Raw genomic sequence first — 22,622 nt, 5'->3', positions numbered from 1 at the left:
TTTACACGTATTTGGCGCTCCCTATTTTTGCGAGTGTATTATTTGACATGTAAAAGTCTAGACCCTGAATATAACACAACCCCATTTTTTCTGATGTATTTTCCTAAAAAAAAAAAAAAAACACTGTCTTATATAGAGGTGGACAAATTACACAACTTCCTTACTTGAGTGAAAGTACAGATACTACTGGTCAAATATTACTCCGTTACAAGTAAAAGTTGTAAAGACCGATTTTTACTTAAGTAAAAGTAAAGAAGTACTTGATTTTAAAAGTACTTAAGTATCAAAAGTAAATTTCAAAGCATTGTTTTATTATTGTTGCATTGTTGTGTGTAATACTTACAGTACCTTATGCCTCTGAATCTATGCCTGCCTACTCTCATATCAATATCAAATTTATTTCTAGAACACAGTTCCAGTAGTGGGATTGGATGTGAGATTGAATAAGTGCACTAAATAACGTCCACAATGGTTTCGGACACCCAAATGGCTGTTCCCTCAAGTACTGCCCTATTTAAAGTTTTTTTGGCTTTTAGTATGAATATGTTAGCCTTACTGTTATCTATAAGCTAGTGTGCACCAAAACAATGACAAAATTCAAAGACCAAGAAGACCAAACCCAACGTTGAAAATCAGGTTGATGTCAGAATCCAACGCCAGATTGACATTCATCTCCAACGTTGGACAGACGTTGTATTGTGGTTGAAAACGAAAATCGGGTTGACGTCAGAAACCAACATCAGTCGGTTTCTGACATCAATTCGACTTTCATTTCCAGACAAAATGCAACCCCTGCGGGTCCCTGCAACCAAAATCATCCCCTGACTGACTACTACTTTCTACTCAAGGACCTGACAGAATTGTAGTGGAGTAAAAAGTACGATATTTGTCTTTCAAAAGTTATAGTAAAACGTTTCCAGAAAAAATAATACTCAAGTACAGATACTCAAAAAGTGTACTTAAGTACAGTACTCAAGTAAATGTACTTTGTTACTGTCCACCTCTTATATTCTGAAAAATACGATATATTGTAAAATCGACTAATTCTGATCGAGAAGATAACAGTTTGTTTATCCGATTCTTTCTCGTGGACAGGCAAAGGCCACCTGGATGATCCTCTAACTTTTTTGACACAAAGCTATGTATTTAGTGATATGTAAAAAGTGTTTCCTATCAATATTTTAATTTGTAGGAGATTACCTTTGATCAGATTTCTACAAATTCAAATATTGTTAGGAAACACTTTTTACATATCACTAAATACATAGCTTTGTGTCAAAAAAGTTATACAAATCCAGATAGTGTCCTAAGGGTAAAATAATCATTTGTAATCACTGTCGTTTTGCTTTTTTTATAGAAATAAAAACCATCTAGTCAATTTGGACAATGGGCGCTACAATTATAAACTGAAATTATCTGCTCTGCACCACAAGGTGTCAGTATCACCGCTCCCTATATGCACAAGCACTTTCAAAAGCGATTTCAATATCAGCCGTGCAAGTCATAGATATTAGAAAAGCCGGCAACAACGGTAAGCCCCGTTACAGCAGTTAAACCTTTTAGTTATTAAAAATATATTTAATCAGTCTTAAGACAAGATATTATACGATTAAGTCAAGAAAGTCTTTAACATCTCATCTAATCATCTCTTTATGCCCACCATCGCCAGCATGTAACCCTTCCAGAAAAAAAGATAATACAGTTCCTGGCTGTCAGCACAAGTAATATGAGAAGAGGAGATTTTAGGAAATAAAACTAATCACTAATCAGTCCCATCTAACTAGCCATCACAAAACTGGACACCACTAATGTGAAGTTGGTAAAAGTTCATACCTTTTTTACACTGAACAATCAAACTTCCTAACATGCAAAACATTCAGGTCCCTTTGAAAAATATTGGCCTAGTTTTAAAGTCATTCAGCCACTTCAGGACAGGATGTATCAGTCTGGTGGATGGAAGTTTAGGCAGGCAGGTTAGACAAAAAAATCCTCCACGTCATTCCACGTCGGCTGTTTGAAGAACTTGGCACCTTCATACTGCACTCTGAGGACCACCGGATAGATCATGGCAAAGCCCACTCCCTTCCTTTTTCTAATGATCACAGCTGAAAAATCCTTGTAGATGAAGATGATACATTGGTTGTACAGTAGCTTTCCGGCAGCTTGAGAAACTTGTAAGATGCAGACTTTATCGTGAAAGTTATGAAGTTTTAGGATCACAGTGCGGGGCCTCTCACCTGGGGTAGGTTGGTGCATCAAGATGCTGTGAACGCGTTCTATTTTGATCTGGTCATGCTTAAAGTTAATATTCAGCAAGCTGGGCAGCCAGGATTTGAGAAACAGAGCAGGGTTAGTACTTTCTTTGCCCTCGGGACCCAAGGGTCACCGTCATCTTGGCCAGATCTGCATGATCTCTAGTAACTGTGTCTTCCATCATGGATATAGATAACTCAACTCCAGGAATGCGGTTTTCCACCTCCACACCACAATGGATGAATTTTGTTTTCAAGTGCTTTGTTTAATCCTGCGAGGACTTCTTAAGTAATACGCTTAACTGGCGTGTCCATTTTGCCAGTGGTTAACAACACATTCGCCATTTTAGGTGTACGCACAGGAGTCGTCATTTACATTGTTTTCATCTTCTGAGCGTGCAATTTAAATTGAGCCTTTTGTCTGACGTACCTTGCATCTACCACGCCCAAATTATCACAGACTAAGGAAAACTATTCAGTCTGAAAAAAGTTAAAATCAAAGGGTTCTACCCAGAAGCTGCGTTAGATTTTGCACTAGGGGTGTAACGGTTCAAAATGCTCACGGTTCGGTTTGTATCACGGTTTTAGGTTCACGGATTCGGTACGGTTCGGGTCAGTATGTGCTATGTTAAGGGAAAAAAGGACAACTGTCAAATAAAAAATGAAGAAAATAAGAACAAATAATCTAACTACAAGCAACAGCAAAAATAAATACAACAGAGCAAAGATACAAATAAAATAAACAGTGCTTTTCAGGTTTTTCAGGTAGGTCTAACATTAGTTTTTAGGTACAGAAATTGAATTAAGTAATCAAATGTAAAATAACATTGCATATTTGACTGTATAAATTAAAAATTAAACCTTATTAAAGTTACAAAAGCTATTCAGGAGCACTGAGTGATTTCCTTGTATTTTGTTTGATTACCATTAAAAACACAGACAGCAGGAATATTAGGCTGCTGTCCCTGCTGCTGTGACAATACACAGATCCAAAATACTGATACTGTTACAGAAGCTTTGACTCTCGGCTGTATGAGTTCACATAAGGCATAACAGACTATGTCTGCTAGGATACTCATCAAGACAGGCATGTTGACATTTTTTTGTGAATTTGTCCGTTCAAGCGCAAGACTTAAAAGAGAGATCAATATCTGCGCACTGTCTGACGTGCACGCGCTTCAGATGAGTGCACAAACACACATCTCACAGCGCGCACAAGCTCTCTGTGCGAGTGACCATTTTGTTCACATTTTTTGACTTATCGCTGTTGTAATGTATTATTGGGGGGTCAGCATGCACATCCATCGACAGAAACATACACTAGAGGAACTGTCTGTTTTACCAACAAACCATATTATAGATGCGTCATCAGATTTAAGGTGCCGAACCGTAGGTGGAGAGCGGTATGGTTCGATTTTTTTAACGAGAACTGTTACACCCCTATCTTGCACTGATCGTAAAAATTCAATCAAAAACCTATTTTTATCCGTCATTTTAATTTTAACGCAACCTCTGGTTCCACTACAGCTTCACAGAAATACGACTAACTCCGCCATGTTGCGTCACATGACTCTGGCTCACTAATATTTATACACTTTTGTGACAATATTTTGTGACAATATTTTGTGACAATGACCATGAGACACCACCTGAATATTCTCTTATATATATTTGTATATTGTAAACAGAAGTAAATTGTGCATGGACATACTGTGGCACATTCACTCACCTGCAGGTTGAAGTTTGGTAGCAGTGAACGGAAAAACAAAGACAATGTGCTTTCATTTGATGCCCCCATGTTCTGCCTGAAAACAGACACATTTTAACACATCAAAATTAATAAAAAATGTATTATTAAATATCCTTTTTTTTATTGTTGGTCAAACCTGATATGTTTTATTTACTAGTAAGCAATGCTGTTTATGGTAGATTATTTCAGTTCAGTATTTAATTTTTTTTTTAAACATTTGCAAAGTTATCATATATCTAGTTTTTGCTTTGTCATTATGTAGTATAGATTGATCTACAGTTCCTTCAGAAATTATACAGACCCTTTTTCACATCAGTCTTGTGATTAAGAGCCAATTAAAAAAGAAATTAGTTATTCAAAAAGTTCTCTCTTAAAAAGTAAATGAGTGCAAATGATTTAAGTCTGTCAATTTAAAGGGGTCATATGATGCGATTTATTGTTTTCCTTTTTCTTTAGTGTGTTAAGCAGCTGTTTATGCATGTATAAGATCTGCAGAGTAACAAAGCTCAAAGACTCAAACGCAAAGAGAGATTCTTTGTAAAAGTCAAGGCTCAGCCACGCCTTCCTAAAACGCTTAATTCAAACACACCCCCACAAATCTACGTCAGTCTGTGGGGGCAGAGTTTGATAACACCGCCCAAATGTATACGCAAAGAGAGAAGGCATAACTTTTATTCTCGTTGTATTAGTGTTGCCGCCATGTCGTGGAGGCGCTGTGTTTTTCGTCACGAAAGCCAAACTACTTTGTTTGGCCTTCCAAAAGAGGACACAATTAGAAAACAGTGGTTAAGCTTTATTTACAACTGTTCCAGAACAGTACAACCAAAATATTCGACTGTGTGATGCGCATTTTTCGGAGGACTGTTTCCAGAACCTGGGAGAGTACAAGGCCGGCTACAAAGGCTTATTCTAAAAAGTGGGGCAAATCCATCTTTGCAAGTATGTAAGTACATTGTCATATTTTAAGAATTTGCTACTGACTATTCAAACGCGAGTTTTGAGCAGTATAGAGAAGTGCTTGGATGTTGTTTCTACGATCACAATTGCAGACATGGCTTTATGTTAACAGTGTTCTCACCTTACAATATGGTAAGGGGCGTGACATTTCAGTCACACGCTCAAGGTATTCGGGCCAATCACAATACAGTGGATCGCTGGGCAATCAGAGCACACCACACTTTTCAGAACGATGAGCTTTGTAAAAATCTATGCGTATCAGAAAGACGGGGCATAGAGGAGCAGCAACAATGTAATGTGTAAAATAATTACTTTTTTTTTTTTTTTTACCTAAAACCACGTAAACACATTGCATTAAACCAAATACACAAAATAATGTTCTTTTTAGAACCGTCATATGACCCCTTTAAATAAGCTAATTGATGTTATTCAATCAGTCTGTGATTTTTCTAAACCACTACTCCTGATTGGAGGCTTCCATAGACATTTAGTTAATATGTAGGATGACGTTTCAGATGTTTTTAACAGAGCAAGCCAAAATATTTAGTAGTGCATAGATTGTACATTAGTGCTGCTCATTTTTAACTTAACAGTAATATAAACAACATGATAATGTAATATATAATTTAAAAAAATGAAAGAATTTCCAACAAAAATAACTATTCTTGCTGTGATATAAAATTTCCCATATTGCCTAAAGTACCAATTTTGGTCATACCTCCCACCCATATTCTTCACTTCTTTTTACATATCAAATTAAGCTGTTATTAAAACAGTGGCAGAGAAAGAAAAATAAAACTGTTGGTCATTTATACAGGTGATGAACCCATGCATATTTGTTAATTAAAACACTATTGTAAGCCCTATGTCATGCAAGACAGAAAACTTGAGGACATCTGGGTGGTACCTTTCTGGTCTGGTGTAAGACAAAATGGAGTCCAAAGGAGGGAGAGGGTCAAAACCCATTCCTGGCTGTGTGGTCACGTCCTGTGAGAGAGTGATAGAGTGAGAGTGAGAGAGAGAGAGAGAGAGAGAGAGAGAGAGAGAGAGAGAGAGAGAGAGAGAGAGAGAGAGAGAGAGAGAGAGAGAGTGAGTGAGGGGGGGGGGGGCTGGGGTGATGGTTATCTAATAGAGAAGTACTACTTATAAACCAACTTAAATAAAATCAACACAGGAATGTGTGCATGTGTGTTTTAGGACAAGTTGGGTTGGATGTATGGTTGTAACAAGCCGCAGTGTGAACAATTAATTGTGGTCTTATATTTTTTACTAGATTGAATGTAGGGAGTGCATTGTTAGTTGCTCTGTATGCCAAAACAAAAACTCTGAACATGATCTACTGTAAGTGGGAATAAGGAACCCGTGTTTGGAATGCAGCTGAGGATTTATTTGAGAATATTATGAAGGGTGAATATCAGCCTTGCTGTGATATTCTGGAGGTTATGCTGCATAAGCGGGGCTGCCAACCAGAAATAAGTTGCAGTAATAAAGGCGATAATAGACTGTACGAGCATCTGGGTAGCTTCTTTGGAAATCTATTGAGATTTCCATACTTCCTTAGAAAGAGTGGGATTTTGGTGAGGACCCTTTTGAGGCGAAATCATATTTCATATTTGCATATGTAGGGAAATTACAAATGTACTTTTTTTAAAAATCACTTTTTAACCAGACTCACAGAACAGCAGACTCATTGTGAAGGTTTTTTCCCCTTACTTGCTAGGTTTCCATCCAACAATTCTCATGTGAATTTTGAATTTGCATAAAATGAAAATTTTATGACTGCAAATGCATTATAAACAAAATGTCAAAATTCTTATTGTCACGGATCGCACCTCTGTGGCTCTCTCCACTCATCAGCGAACACCTTCACCGGAATATTGAACTTCACTTCCCATAAGCCCCGTACCTAGGTCTGATTACCTGCACAGGTGTTTCCTATTTCACCTCTCTATATAAACTGTTGCCTGACTCTCCCTCATTGCGAAGTCTTGTTCTGCCTCGGCTAACATCTCCTAGCGTTATTCTACTGTTGTCTCTCCGTGTATTGGACCTTGACTGTTTATCGACACCTGATTCCTTGTCTGCCGCCTGCCCTGACCTTCTGCCTGTTTACCGTCTCTGATTCTGGATTGCCGCCTGCCTTGATCTCTGCCTGGTATTGTTTATGTTCTTGGATTCTCTTCGTTGTTGTCTACGCTGTACTCTGACCCTTGCCTGTTTGACCATTCTCAATAAATACTGCAAATGGATCCGAACGTCTCTGACTCTGCATCACAGAAGACTTCGCCAACACAGGATCCAGCAGCCATGTATCGTTTGTCAACCGAAGTAACATCTCAAGCATCGGTGCTGGCCGCCCACCAGCAACAGCTCGTCAAGTTAACTGCACTTACCGAAGACCTCGTACGATCCATGCAGACGCTCACCACCCAGGCCGCTGCTTCACTTCCGGCAGCGATCGCTCCGGTCCAGCCTACCCCGTCTGTGAGTGTTCCATTCAGTAATCCTCGTCTGTCCCTTCCTGATAAGTTTGATGGTTCATCGGCCCTGTGTAAGGGATTCCTGTTGCAGTGTTCTATATTCATCAATCAACAACCGCAGCTGTACCAAACTGATGACAGCCGGGTTTCATTCATCTGTTCTCTACTGACCGGAAGGGCGCTGGAGTGGGCAACAGCGCTGTGGCACGGCGGTCAACTATCATTCCCTTCATATGATCGCTTTCTTCAGCAATTCAGAGAGGTGTTCGAACATCCCGCTGGAGGAAAGGAGCCGGGCGAACTACTATTGTCTCTACGCCAGGGCGGATCATCTGCGGCAGATTACACTCTTTCGTTCCGCACTCTAGCTGCACAGACGGGCTGGAAAGATGACCCACTCAAGTTGCTATATCGCAAGGGGCTCAGTGCTAACCTGCAGGGGGAGCTGGCGTGTCGAGATGAGGGTAAGACACTGAATCAACTCATGGATCTGGCCATTCGTCTGGACAACCTGATGCGAGCTCGGCGAGTGCCCCAAATGCACCGAGTCAGTGAACCGCTATCCACCGCCCAAGAATCTGAACCCATGCAAGTTGGCTACACTCGTCTCACCCCAGAGGAGAGAGAGAGAAGATTGCGCAATCGTCTCTGTCTGTATTGTGGACAATCCGGCCACATGAGGGCGACCTGCCCTAATCGTCCAATCACCCGAGATTCTGCTGCGGTGAGTTCGCATCTCTGCTCTTCTAAATCCTTTGAACTGGCTATTACTCTGCGTTTTGACGATGAAGAAGTTCATACCACAGCTTTAATTGACTCCGGAGCTGCTGGAAATTTCATTGACTTAACCTTCGCTAAAGCCCATTGCCTTTCTCTTCTTCCATGTGAATCCCGGATGGCAGTGGCAGCGTTAGACGGACGCCCATTGGGTTCCGGCAAAATCCATTACATCACTTCAGAAATCACTTTATGCACCAGCACTCTTCACTCCGAGCTCATTCAACTGTTCACCATCGAATCCCCACGACATCCCATTATTCTCGGTTTACCCTGGCTGGAGAAGCACAACCCCACAATTTCATGGTCTGAGAAACAGATAACCCAGTGGTCCAAGATCTGTCAAGAGAACTGTTTGCAACCTCTAACCAAGTTTACTCCCATCACCATTCACTCTGAGGGGACCGATCTTCAGGGGATTCCGGCTCAGTATCACGATCTCTCCCTAGCGTTCAGTGAGAACCGGGCCAACCAACTTCCTCCTCATCGATCCAGCGACTGTGCCATTGATCTCATCCCGGGGGCCATGCCCACGCGAGGAAGAATTTTTCCTCTTTCCCAACCAGAGTCTGAGGCCATGAAATCATACATAGAGGAACAGCTTTCAAGAGGATTCATAAGGCCATCCACATCTCCCGCTTCAGCTGGGTTCTTCTTCGTAAAGAAAAAGGATGGAGGGCTTCGTCCCTGTATCGATTACCGCAGCCTAAATGAGATCACGGTAAAGTTTCGTTATCCCCTGCCTTTGGTTCCAGCAGCCCTCGAACAGCTCCGTACCGCAAGGTACTTCACAAAGTTGGATTTACGTAACGCTTATAATCTCATTCGGATCAGAGAGGGAGACGAGTGGAAAACAGCTTTCTCAACCACTACGGGGCACTACGAATATCACGTGATGCCGTTCGGGCTCGCCAATAGTCCTTCAGTATTCCAGTCTTTTGTCAACGAGGTCTTCCGAGATATGCTCAACCAGAACGTCATTGTCTACATAGATGATATTCTTATTTATTCAGAGACATTCAAGGATCACGTGAAAGATGTAAGAGCAGTTCTTCAACGTCTCATTGAGAACCAACTGTACGCCAAGATACAGAAATGTGAGTTTCATCAGACACAGGTCTCCTTCCTGGGGTACATCATCAGCGCAGAGGGGGTGACTATGGACAGCAACAAGGTGCGAGCAGTTGTAGATTGGCCTCAACCCACCAATGTGAAGGGGTTACAACGTTTCCTGGGTTTCGCCAACTTCTATCGGCGATTCATCAGAAACTTCAGCATCACGGCAGCACCCCTCACTTCTCTACTTCAGGGCGGAGGTCAGCGGTTAAGATGGTCTTCTGAGTGTGCTGCAGCGTTCCAACGCCTCAAGGACAGGTTCACTACAGCTCCCATTCTTCATCATCCAGATCCCAGACGGGAGTTTATCGTGGAAGTGGACGCGTCCAATACAGGAGTCGGGGCTATACTGTCCCAACGGCAGGGTAATCCAGCGAAATTATTCCCCTGTGCTTACTATTCCCGCAAACTTACCCCAGCAGAGAGAAACTACGATGTGGGTGACAGAGAGCTGTTGGCGATGAAGGCAGCATTCGAGGAGTGGCGGCATTGGTTGGAGGGAGCCCATCTGCCCTTTACAGTACTTACGGACCATCGCAACCTAGAGTACATTAAGGCTGCCAAACGATTGAACCCCAGACAGGCAAGGTGGTCGCTCTTCTTCACGAGATTCGACTTCAAAGTAACATATCGGCCAGGCTCCAAGAACGTCAAGGCAGATGCGCTGTCACGCCAGTTCGACAGCTCCGCTAATCCTTCCACTTCAGAGCCCATACTCCCCGCAACGCTGATTCTCGCGCCCATTCAATGGGACATAATGACAGAGATATCTTCGGCTCAGAGTGAGGTACCAGCACCGCCTGAATGTCCCCCAGATCGCACTTACGTGCCACCCTGTCTCCGCACTCGAGTATTACAATGGATTCATAATACCCCCAGTGCTGGTCATCCCGGGATTACAGCCACTACTCATCTGACCATGAATCGTTTCTGGTGGCCTACGCTTCAGGCCGATGTCATCACGTTCATACATCAATGCAGCACGTGCAACATCGTCAAATCGTCCCATCAGAGACCGGCCGGACTCCTTCAACCACTACCGGTCCCGCAACGCCCATGGTCTCACATAGCCATCGACTTTGTGACCGATTTACCCTCCTCCCAGAATTACACGACCATCCTGACTGTAGTTGATCGTTTCTCGAAGGCTTGCAGATTCATTCCCCTGACCAAGCTGCCCACAGCATTACAGACAGCGGAAGCTTTGGTGCAACAGGTTTTCAGGTTGTACGGACTACCTGAGGATATCGTCTCCGATCGGGGCCCTCAGTTCACCTCTCGTGTGTGGCAAGCTTTGTGTGGTCAACTCAACATTAACGTCAGTTTGACATCTGGCTATCATCCACAGTCCAACGGTCAGGTAGAGAGGCCCAATCAGGAGCTCACTCGTTTCCTTCGCACTTACTGTCATCAGAGTCAGCAGGATTGGAGCCGTTTCCTCATGTGGGCCGAGTACGCCCAGAACTCGTTGCGCAAACCTTCTACTGGCCTTACTCCCTTTCAGTGTGTGTTAGGATATCAACCTCCTCTGTTTCCCTGGTCTGGGGAGCCCACCGACCTTCCAGCTGTCAATACGTGGCTTCAGAGAAGTGAGGAGACCTGGAACAATGCTCACGTACATCTTCAACGAGCAGTTCGCAGAGTCAGAGAACAGGCTGATCGTCATCGGAGAAGGGGACCTGAATACGTTCCCGGACAGTGGGTGTGGTTGTCATCCAGGGATCTCCGTCTTCGACTTCCCTGCAAAAAACTAAGTCCTAGGTACGTGGGTCCTTTTAAGATTCTCAGACAAATAACACCAGTGTCATACCGTCTTGCATTACCACCCACTTATCGCATCTCTCCTACTTTTCATGTTTCATTACTCAAACCGGCCGGTGATCCGAGTGGAGAGAGGGACCAGGACGAGGCTGCGGAGGAGAGCTCCCCTCCAATCATCATCGAGGGCGAGGAGGCTTACCGAGTGAAGGAGATCCTCGATTCCAGACGCCGAGGCAGGGAGTTACAGTACCTTATCGACTGGGAGGGGTATGGTCCCGAGGAAAGATCCTGGGTGAGATCACAGGACATATTGGATCCTTCACTTACCTCCGAGTTTCATCGAAACCACCCAACAAGACCTGCCCCCAGACCCCGTGGAAGACCTCGGCGTCGCACCTGTCCTCGCTTCAGGAGCCGCTCGCAGGAGGGGGGCTCTGTCACGGATCGCACCTCTGTGGCTCTCTCCACTCATCAGCGAACACCTTCACCGGAATATTGAACTTCACTTCCCATAAGCCCCGTACCTAGGTCTGATTACCTGCACAGGTGTTTCCTATTTCACCTCTCTATATAAACTGTTGCCTGACTCTCCCTCATTGCGAAGTCTTGTTCTGCCTCGGCTAACATCTCCTAGCGTTATTCTACTGTTGTCTCTCCGTGTATTGGACCTTGACTGTTTATCGACACCTGATTCCTTGTCTGCCGCCTGCCCTGACCTTCTGCCTGTTTACCGTCTCTGATTCTGGATTGCCGCCTGCCTTGATCTCTGCCTGGTATTGTTTATGTTCTTGGATTCTCTTCGTTGTTGTCTACGCTGTACTCTGACCCTTGCCTGTTTGACCATTCTCAATAAATACTGCAAATGGATCCGAACGTCTCTGACTCTGCATCACACTTATGTAGGTCTTGTGCTATTTTTCTGTAGGTTCGTGTCTGCCAAAATGTGCATTTAGGTTATGGAAAACGCATTTAGCCATTTAGTAAAAAAAAAAAGAAGAAAAAAAAAAGAAGAAGATTTGTTTAAGTTTAACCCACAGACCAGTTTTGAGTACAGGCTCTCCCAGATATAAATGTATTCTGTATGTATAACATAATAACACTCCAGAACAGTGTAACAAATTAAGCAAGGAGGTCTTTAACTGCTCCATGACACACAATAAAGGTAGACTCTCTAGGAAATGCCTTTGTCTGCCAGCAGTGAACACAGAATCAAACTCAGGTGAATGTACTTAAAGTGACAGCAGCTTAATATCCCTGCTGCTGTTAATTAAACAACAAAGGACAAAGAGAAAATTACTCACTGATCTTGACTGAATAACTTTTGTAACTATTTTTTAGCTAATCCATTTTTTTATAAAAAGAAAACTATGCAATGTTATTTTGCATTTGATTGCATTTGATTTCTTGAACTCAGTTATATTTATTTGAGCTATTGCTAATTTCTTTATTTGTTCTTATAGAACACTATCTCAGTCAGTCCAGTGGTGAAGGGAAGACAGTAGGAGCCTCAACATTGCAGGACTTTTTCCAGGTCTCACACTTTATTCAGAGTCAGAATAACATCTCCGAAGTTAGTCTTTCTTTGTTTCATCCCAGAAAAATTCAAAGCAACTTTCAACACTACCTTCTTCACTTGAGCATCGCCAGCTCCAGGAAAAATTATCGAAAGAATCATCTAGAAATTCATACAGACGGTTTTTCCACGACTAAGTACAATGCAAATATCCACTTAAACCTTTACTAAACATAGGTGTTAAGATAAGATGCACTAAGAATCTTGTTTTCAGGTTTATAACAAGGATGCTTTTAAATATAATTGTCTCCCCTTTTCACTTCTAATCCCTATTAGCAGTTTATTGGAATGTTTCTAAAGCCGATAAATACAATATGTATTACAAAATGACGTAAATCACTTTGAAATATTTTCATACAATGTTCTAGTTAATGAACATTTTTAATTAAGACGTGTTACATAATGCAGACATATATTACTACAGTGATTTAACATCTGTAATATTGCTGTGGAAAAAGATGTTTATTCATGCTAGGGTAGTTTTTCAATGAATTAAGTGAAGAAAAGCCATTTTTCATGCGTGTTATATGTTATAGTCTTTCCCGTGGCCTATTTTGTTTCACATGTGGCCATTTTTCTCCATGGCATCTCTTTTGATGTCGAGGAAGGTCACCAGTTTTCCTGGTAAGCGTCATAAGGGGAACAAAAGTTTATCATGATCTGGGAGACCAGACTTTTCGTACTCTGCTTGGGTCTTACGACTCTAAGGTGGATTATTTAATAAATATAATAAATAATTGTGCGTCTGATCTGTCCTAATATAACTAAAAAAGAATATTTGGTAACATTTTATAATAACTGCATGCTATTAATCATTAGTTAAGCATTAGTAAACAGTTAATTCGTCATTTATAAAGCATTAATAGACATTAATAAGCAGTTTATAAATACAGCTATAAATATAGCTATAAATACTTTGTTCTTGATTTATAAGCATATCTATAATGTGTTTAATAATTGTATTTTCATACTTTATTAATGATCAATTTATCATTTATAAATGAAGTATTGCATTATTTAAAAAAAAGGTTATTTAGGAGTTGTTAGTGGTTCATTAGTTCACTTAGAAAGTATGAGTAAATGATTAATAAACTGTTTAAATACATATTCAGACATATAGTAATAGTTACTTAGTGTGTTAATAAATGCTTTAGTAACATGTATTTCTACTGTAATTCAAGGTTAATTCAGGTAGTTATAAAGCATTTAGTAGTTAACTATTTTTGTGAGCTCATCTAAAGTGAGGGCTAGTTATGCCTTGTAAAGCATTTATAAAGGAGATTTAAAGGCTGTTAATATTTCTATGTTCTGTATCAGTGAGTTGTGTTTGTTCCCTTTTTCTGTTTAGAAGAGAAATGAGCCTTTAAATCTCCTTTATAAATGCTTTACAAAGCATAACTAGTCCTCACTTTAGATGAGCTCACAAATAATGAACTGACCACTACTAAATGCTTTATAACTACCGGAATTTACCACATTTACTTACACTTTCTAAGTGATCTTATTAATCAATGACAACACCTAGTTTGTAAATAATGGTAAATAATGTAACTGGTTTGTAAATAATGCTATACTTCATTTAGAAATGATAAATTGATCATTAATAAAGTATGAAAATACAATTATTAAATACATTATAGATATGCTTATAAATCAAGTATAAAGCATTTAGAGCTGTATTTATAAACTGCTTATTAATGTCTATTAATGCTTTATAAATTAAATTAAGACGAATTAACTGTTTATTAATGCTTAACTGATGATTAATAGTGTGCAGTTATTATAAAGTGTTACCGAATATTTTTTAAAAAATCATGTTATCAAGTCAAAACAGTGACATGTATGCTCAGACATTTTTCAGATATCCATCTTTATTTAGTTATTTATTGATTTTATTTATTTTGTGGGGGGATTTTTGATGTCATTAGTGATAAGATGATCACTTGTTGTAACCATGGGAAAACTAGTGCGCCACAAAATATCAGATCCATCTGTGCAGAATAGCAGAACTAAAGCACAATTCACATAATTACCCAAAACATTGTTTCTCCACAAGTAGCTTTGTGTAGTCACATTAAATTTAACATTTAATTTAATATTCAACAATAATATTGATCTGCCTGCAATGACACCATTATATGAGAACTGAACTGAGCTGAGCTGGAAGATGACATCATGGTTTTCTCCAGAGCGGCTATATATATAAATGAAGTAAATTAATAACTTTTTTACAGCAAAAATGAAACATCACTGCACTTACTTAAGCTGGACTGTGACGCTATTTTCTTCTGGAAACAAACTTTGTTGCATTATTTTCCTGTTATCTCTGTAAAGCTGCTTTGAAACAATCTGTATTGTAAAAAGCGCTATATAAATTGACGTTGACACCAAAAAATTCCTTCCAGATCAACAATGGCTCAATTACATGTGGTGTCAAATAGAGTACGTTTTGATTACTGCATTATTACTGCCACTGTATGAAGGTGTAGCTGAGGTATGTCTCTTACTAGAGGAAGAGTAGCTGTTGCCTCCTTTATCTCAGACATCAGCACATGTCTATGGATGTTCCTGGGAGCACTCTGGTATCTTTGCTTCCTCCTGTCCAGTAAAGACCCACAGAAGAACATCAACATTCTCATCATCTCTTTCCAATCAATGATTCTCACACGAGTAAAAAGAGGCACCCAACACAAAAAGTAAGCAAAAACATATATTTTTACTTTACCTTTTAAATAGCAAATTGTTTTAATAATCTAATGCATTTTATGTACACTCATTTTTATCTTTTATTATCATTATAAAGTGGATTTCATCTTTAATCTTGTCATATGAATTATGGAAATAAAACATCTAAAAGATGCTTCTCCTACATTCACTTTCTGTGAAATTTCCTACACTTTCCTACATTCTCTTTCTGTGAAAGTGAATGTACATTCACATTCACTTTCTGTGAATGTAGCCTTGGCCAGGAGGGGTTGATGTTGTCAGATGGTATACAACGTTCACTGGGTGTTTCAATCCTGAACCATACCATCCGCCAGTTACTGGGTCGGCAGAGGTGGCAAAATCGCTGCTCATCTCCTCCTCCTGACTTCCATCTTGGCTCCTTTTTCCTGTTCCTTAGCCATAAAGAGGCTCTTTCTGTTGCCACTTTCCATCCTTCAAACTGTTCTCTTCTATTTTCCTATCATTCAAAGGGCTATAAACATTCTCCAGCGAACTGGCAAGGGAATCCTCTACAACCAAACTCATCTGGGAACAGCCATCCTTTTTCCCATCATCGTTGCAAAAGACTACAGGTATTTGGTGCTCTTTCTTTCAAAGGCTTGGCCCCATCCGTCTTCCCATGAGACCATAAGTTTGATCAGGATGATCTTCACCTTCTCAGACCACCGAACCAGAAATGGCCTTAGTGTTGTCTGGACAACCTGGGAGAACCGCAGCCTTCCCCCAGGTCTACATTCATTTCCAATGATTAGGCCTTTTCCCAATGCAGCCATGGTGCCCCTCTCCCCACAAAGCTTGCAGGCTCCCTGGGATGCTAGCTCCACAGCCCTCGATCTTTCCTTCCCCAGGTACCGTACTTCTTCCTAGACCATTGCTCTCCTCTCCTTGGTCTCTGCCTACCCTCATTGTTGGAAATGTGAATGTTTGTGACCCTGGCTGCCCATTTGAGTCTTGATATTTTAGTAATGCCTGCATATCTGACTTGTAGTCTCTCTATGTCATAATCACTCTACACTTTTATAATAATAATAATAATAATAATAATAATAATAATAATAATAATTATTATTATTATTACTATTATTCAGAGTAAAACATGTTAAAGCCAAATGTCAATGGAGCCAGAAAAAGACAGACATTCATGATCATATTTCTCCTGGTCAGCATGACCTTTCATTCTATCAGGATGAAGATAGAAGTGTAATCTGATATTGAGAAGGTAAATTAAGCATCAGCAAATCCACAAACTTTAAAAAAGGCACAAAAACACAACTGGAAAGAAAACTCATTGGTTTCTTACTTGTTTTGGCAGTCCTCCACATAAGGGTCGTGTGTGTCGACCCTCTTTAGCACTTTTTTGACATTCTCCTCCAACCAGAGCATCTGTCCGGCCTCTTTCCACAGGCTGTGACAGCGGCCCACATACAGAGACACTAACTCTGAGAGTGCAGGAGGCTGCCTAAAGGGCGCAGTGAAATTAAATACAACTGCATCACCTTCATACATGCTGCTACGGCTCTGTGTCAATAAGATAACTTTGGATCTGACTACTTTAATAGTCAGATCTAATACTTTAATGAATAGAGTGTGTGCAAGAGATAGAATGCATTACCCAATTTGGATTGAAGGTCCAAAGAATGCATGAGAAGACACTGCAGCATCAGGCTGAACTGTGCATAAGTCCAAAAGGGGCATCAGTGCTGCAAAACAAATTGACACACAACCTTAAAACACACTGAGATATGCAGCCAACAAGCCTGAGCGACAATGCCACAAACTGTGTCATCTGACAATCCTGCATTGCGTGGTGTTGCAAAAAAAGAACCGTTAAGTCTTACGTCAAGTCAAGTCATCTTCATTTATATAGCGCTTTTAACAATGTAGATTGTTCCAAAGCGGCTTTACAGTGATAATAGGAAATTAAAGTAACTGAGATTGTTTTGGCTTTATAGCAGCTCTAGAATAAAGTTATTGTCCAGCTAAAGTTAGTTTTGATTGATTCACTTCCGCAGCGATCATTAGTTATTAACTTAGGGGCCGCTAACACGACACCGTTTTAACAGAAAACTTTTAAGTTCTCTCTGCGCAAACGTTAAAAACACCAACCTGTGAGAATGCTGGCGTGCACATGCGTATTACGAGTTCAGTCTATAGGTATGCACGTTTGAATATATGTGCGCAGGCATGTAGTGCACAGGCGTGTAGTCCTTCCCTTCAAACCAACCCTCAACAAACTACTTGTCTGGCCTTAAAATTTCTAATACAGAATTTTTATCGCTTCCGCGTAGCCACGCGAACCGGAATTATCCCAACAACGCTTTATCTGTAGAGAGGTAAAGGGAGGGAAGGGAGGCCTTCACTGGGGAGAGACTAGTTGACACTTCAGAACTACATTGGTGTTGCGTCCAGGCGCAGGTCCTTCATCAGATCTGGATACAGCCTGGATCCGACGGACATCGGTAAACCTCGGGATAAATAGAGAGACTAATATTAGCGTAGACACCATTCTTCTTATGATGTAACGAGTACATCAGGATTTATGGCTAGTTTCCTTGGTTCCGGCTGACCTAATCTATGCCGCCTAACATTGAATTATAGAAGTCTATAATGCGTTGTGTGTATGCTAGGTCAAAGAGATGTTTTTTTAGACTAGATTTGAAATGACAGAGTGTGTCTGCTTATGGTGCTAAATAGAAAAAGGATCTACCGCCAGCAGTCGATTTTGATATTCTAGGTATTATTAACTGGCCGGAATTTTGAGATTGCAATAGATGTGAAGGACTATAATGCGTTAAGAGCTCGCTCAAGTACTGCGGAGCTAAACCATTTAGTGCTTTGTAATTAATCAGCAATATTTAAAAATTTATACGATGTTTAATAAGGAGCCAATGCAGTGTTGACAGAAGGGAGCTAATATGGTCATAGTTCCTGGTTCTGGTAAGAACTCTAGCTGCTGCGTTTTGGAGCAGCTGTAATTTGTTTATTAAGCGTGCAGGGCAACCACCCATAAAAGCATTACAATAATCTAGCCTTGATGTCATGAACGCATGAACTAATTGTTCCGCATCTGTCAATGAAAGAGCATGACATAATTTAGATATATTTCTAAGATGGAAAAATGCGGTTTTACAGATACTAAACATGTGACTTTCAAATGAAAGATTGGTATCAAAGAGCACACCCAGTAGTCAGGGGGCCAAAACTGATATTAAAACTTTGTTGGACACTTTTTGGTACGAGTATACAACCTATCCAGTATTAATATTTAACCCCTCAACATGTGTTCTAGCCAGGTTGTCAGCTTAGAAAATGTTTTTTTTTTGTCCATTTTAACACTATATTCTTAAAAGTGGTAAAAGCGGATTTTTTTCCCAAAGTGCTTCCATTTTCTTCCATGTTACCTATTGTAATTTTGGGCAAATGTGCAATATAATCCAACTTATGTGCAAGCATGATCATTAAAAAATAATAATCAATAAATACCACAAGGGTATCACACCACAAGGGTCACTGTTGTGTCAGCACAGCTGTGATTTGGCAGCAGATTGAGGCAGCAGATCCAGAGAAGATGATCACAGCAGGTGTCAACAGTACAGTGTGAACAAAACTTTATAAAGGAGTGAATCACACAATCACACAACAGATTAACTTGATCTATTTGTCTACACAAACATTTACCTCAAGATTCTACCATTCTACCATCAAATGTTGCTAGAAACAGGTAAGCTAAACTGTTTTCCAACTAGCTATATACTTACCAGACATACACTCACCTAAAGGATTATTAGGAACACCATACGAATACTGTGTTTGACCCCCTTTCGCCTTCAGAACTGCCTTAATTCTACGTGGCATTGATTCAACAAGGTGCTGAAAGCATTCTTTAGAAATGTTGGCCCATATTGATAGGATAGCATCTTGCAGTTGATGGAGATTTGTGGGATGTACATCCAGGGCACGAAGCTCCCGTTCCACCACATCCCAAAGATGCTCTATTGGGTTGAGATCTGGTGACTGTGGGGGCCATTTTAGTACAGTGAACTCATTGTCATGTTCAAGAAACCAATTTGAAATGATTCAAGCTTTGTGACATGGTGCATTATCCTGCTGGAAGTAGCCATCAGAGGATGGGTACATGGTGGTCATAAAGGGATGGACATGGTCAGAAACAATGCTCAGGTAGGCCGTGGCATTTAAACGATGTCCAATTGGCACTAAGGGGCCTAAAGTGTGCCAAGAAAACATCCCCCACACCATTACACCACCACCACCAGCCTGCACAGTGGTAACAAGGCATGATGGATCCATGTTCTCATTCTGTTTACGCCAAATTCTGACTCTACCATCTGAATGTCTCAACAGAAATCGAGACTCATCAGACCAGGCAACATTTTTCCAGTCTTCAACTGTCCAATTTTGGTGAGCTCGTGCAAATTGTAGCCTCTTTTTCCTATTTGTAGTGGAGATGAGTGGTACCCGGTGGGGTCTTCTACTGTTGTAGCCCATTCGCCTCAAGGTTGTGCGTGTTGTGGCTTCACAAATGCTTTGCTGCATACCTCGGTTGTAACGAGTGGTTATTTTAGTCAAAGTTGCTCTTCTATCAGCTTGAATCAGTCGGCCCATTCTCCTCTGACCTCTAGCATCAACAAGGCATTTTCGCCCACAGGACTGCCGCATACTGGATGTTTTTCACTTTTCACACCATTCTTTGTAAACCCTAGAAATGGTTGTGCGTGAAAATTCCAGTAACTGAGCAGATTGTGAAATACTCAGACCGGCCCGTCTGGCACCAACAACCATGCCACACTCAAAATTGCTTAAATCACCTTTCTTTCCCATTCTGACATTCAGTTTGGAGTTCAGGAGATTGTCTTGACCAGGACCACACCCCTATGCATTGAAGCAACTGCCATGTGATTGGTTGATTAGATAATTGCATTAATGAGAAATTGAACAGGTGTTCCTAATAATCCTTTAGGTGAGTGTATAGCTAGGCTAATTTACTTTCATAATTACTAGCTTACTTACTAATTGGTAAATTAAGTTTTGTGCAGATGTGTAATGGAAATATTATGTTTTTAATTTATTTGCTGCACAGCAGCCTATTTTACAGTCTTCTATAGCTAAAAGTGTTAATAAGTTTGTTAGATAGCAAAGCCCTCAGCTTATGTCAGAGAACATTGTAGTGATCCACTCAGAAACCAATCAGACTAGTGTAGTGAAAAAATTCTTTGCCTTCAGATGAGATAACATGGATCCAGAGGGAGCTGTAAGCCTAGCGTCCAAAGGAAAAAAAAAATAGGAAGAGATATTGATTGGGAAAAATGTTTCATTTGTCAAGACAAATATGGAAAATACAGCCAAGATAAAGCCTTTGATTGAAGTGATTTTTCAGGAAGTGGTGTCTTTGTGCTCTTTCTAGAGATTATTGTAGTATAATATTGTGCAATATTTTTGCAATATAATGGACACACACCATTATTTGCATTGCGCTTAGCTTGACCTTGCTTATTCAATCCATTCAGTCTCAAAGGGATGAGACTGACAACCTAAGAGCCAACCTCTGCCAACCTGAGAGCCACTGCTTTGATGGGGAAAAACATACCTTTGCCATACGACTATTACATAGTTATTACTACTAACTAGTTACTAACCCCTAACCCTAAAGAAGTGAGAGAGCAGTTTTGTTAGGATGGAATTAATAACTATAGTGATATGTGAATTAAATATAATTTGTGTTACAACCTGGTACACTTATTAAGTCAAATAGCACCATAGACCATCATCTACAGTTCTAAATTTCCGCCTTGACATTAAAGTATTATAACTTGTGCAGCATTGCACTGTCTCTCCCTACAAGCTTTAAACTTGGCTTGACTCATTCCCATAGATATGGGTACTGATTGACTGATTGAGGTTTTGGGATACTAGGTTATGTTTCCAAGCTGATATTCACTTTGAAAACTGGTTCTCTTTAGGTGGAGATTGTTTTTTTCATGTTCTAGTTCTGTTGTCTCTTACACTGTACAATAAATGTTCAATCTGACACTTCAGCAGACATCCCATGAGTGTTGGCTTTCATTTGATACCATTTTTATGAATATGGTCCTTGTGGTTGTGGAGATATTCAACATTTACTGTTGGCATGTCGTGTTGAGCAGGAAAACAAAAAATTCAGCTTGACAACCACCCTAATATCTTACCTATGGGTGTCTTCTAACTAAAAAAATAGGGTGACAGCTTGTACCAAAACATGTCCGCAAAAGTCTTAACTGAAGCCCTTTTCAGAATTGGCCCCCTGACTACAGGTTCCTAACCGACGACGAAGACTTGACAGAGTAGCCATCAAGTGTTAGACAGTATTCTAGGTTATACTCCAAATCTTTTTATTGGTTTTCAGTGACAGTACAGAATAAGACATCATAAACAGTAGACAGTAAGATACTGTCCATTATTAATCCCTTACATGATCCCCCACCCCATCCCCCCATCCAACAGCTCAAGAAAAAACAAGAAAAAAAAAAAAAAGACAAGGAAGCAACATAAATATGAAAAAAATAAATATAATAATAATAATAATAATTAAATTCCCCCTACAAAGATCCTTCTAATACACGAAAATTATGTAACATTGCCAGTTACAGGTGCACAAGGTAAACCCTTAATGCCATTTAAAAAGGGATCCCAAGTCTTGTGAAAGGATTTAAGTGAACCAGAGAGTGAGTATCTTAACTTTTCAAGTCCAATACAGTAGAAAATGTCCTGTGTCCACCTGTAATGTGTTGGAGGAGAAGCATGCATCCACTTAAGAAGGATGGTCCGTCTGGCCAAGATCGTTGTAAAAGCAATGACTTTACAATCTCAGGGAAGTAAATCAGGCATAGGGGAGACCCCAAATAGGGCTATAATTGGATCAGGGTCAATATTAATGTTGAGAGCTTTTTTAAGCGTCTGAAATACATTAGACCAAAAGATTACCAGCTGTGGGCAAGTCCAAACCGTGCAGATGGTTGGCAGGTGAATGCTTACAACGGTTGCAGGCAGCACTCTTGTCTGGAATTTTTATTTGCCAATTTGGCATTGGTTAAGTGCGCCCTGAACAGTATTTTACATTGTATTAAGCCAAGTGTGCCACATATGGAAGAGGTATGTACCTGGTTCAAGATGTTATGCCATAGCTCCTCTGTAATAGTAACACAGAGGTCTTGCTCCTAGGTCTCTTTGAGCGT

The 22,622-nt window shown here is 40.4% G+C and overlaps 1 protein-coding gene across 1 annotated transcript in view; it reads right to left on the bottom strand.

Moving 5' to 3' along the window:
• tcf25 (TCF25 ribosome quality control complex subunit) overlaps positions 1 to 22,622 on the bottom strand; it is a 154,723-nt gene that overhangs the window by 5,678 nt on the left and 126,423 nt on the right. Inside the window, exons 13-17 of the mRNA XM_081371802.1 lie at positions 17,006 to 17,093; positions 16,694 to 16,852; positions 15,174 to 15,264; positions 5,867 to 5,946; positions 3,982 to 4,057 (exon numbers count right to left, since the gene is read on the bottom strand). Of these exons, the coding sequence (XP_081227928.1) occupies positions 3,982 to 4,057; positions 5,867 to 5,946; positions 15,174 to 15,264; positions 16,694 to 16,852; positions 17,006 to 17,093 (494 nt within the window). The remainder of the gene's footprint in view (positions 1 to 3,981; positions 4,058 to 5,866; positions 5,947 to 15,173; positions 15,265 to 16,693; positions 16,853 to 17,005; positions 17,094 to 22,622) is intronic.

The sequence above is a fragment of the Scardinius erythrophthalmus genome (assembly GCF_964197995.2).
Source record: "Scardinius erythrophthalmus genome assembly, chromosome: 8".
In the NCBI taxonomy this organism is placed as follows: domain Eukaryota; kingdom Metazoa; phylum Chordata; class Actinopteri; order Cypriniformes; family Leuciscidae; genus Scardinius; species Scardinius erythrophthalmus.
The sequence above is the reverse complement of the archived record's forward strand: the minus strand, read 5'-3'. Positions and strand labels throughout refer to the sequence as shown.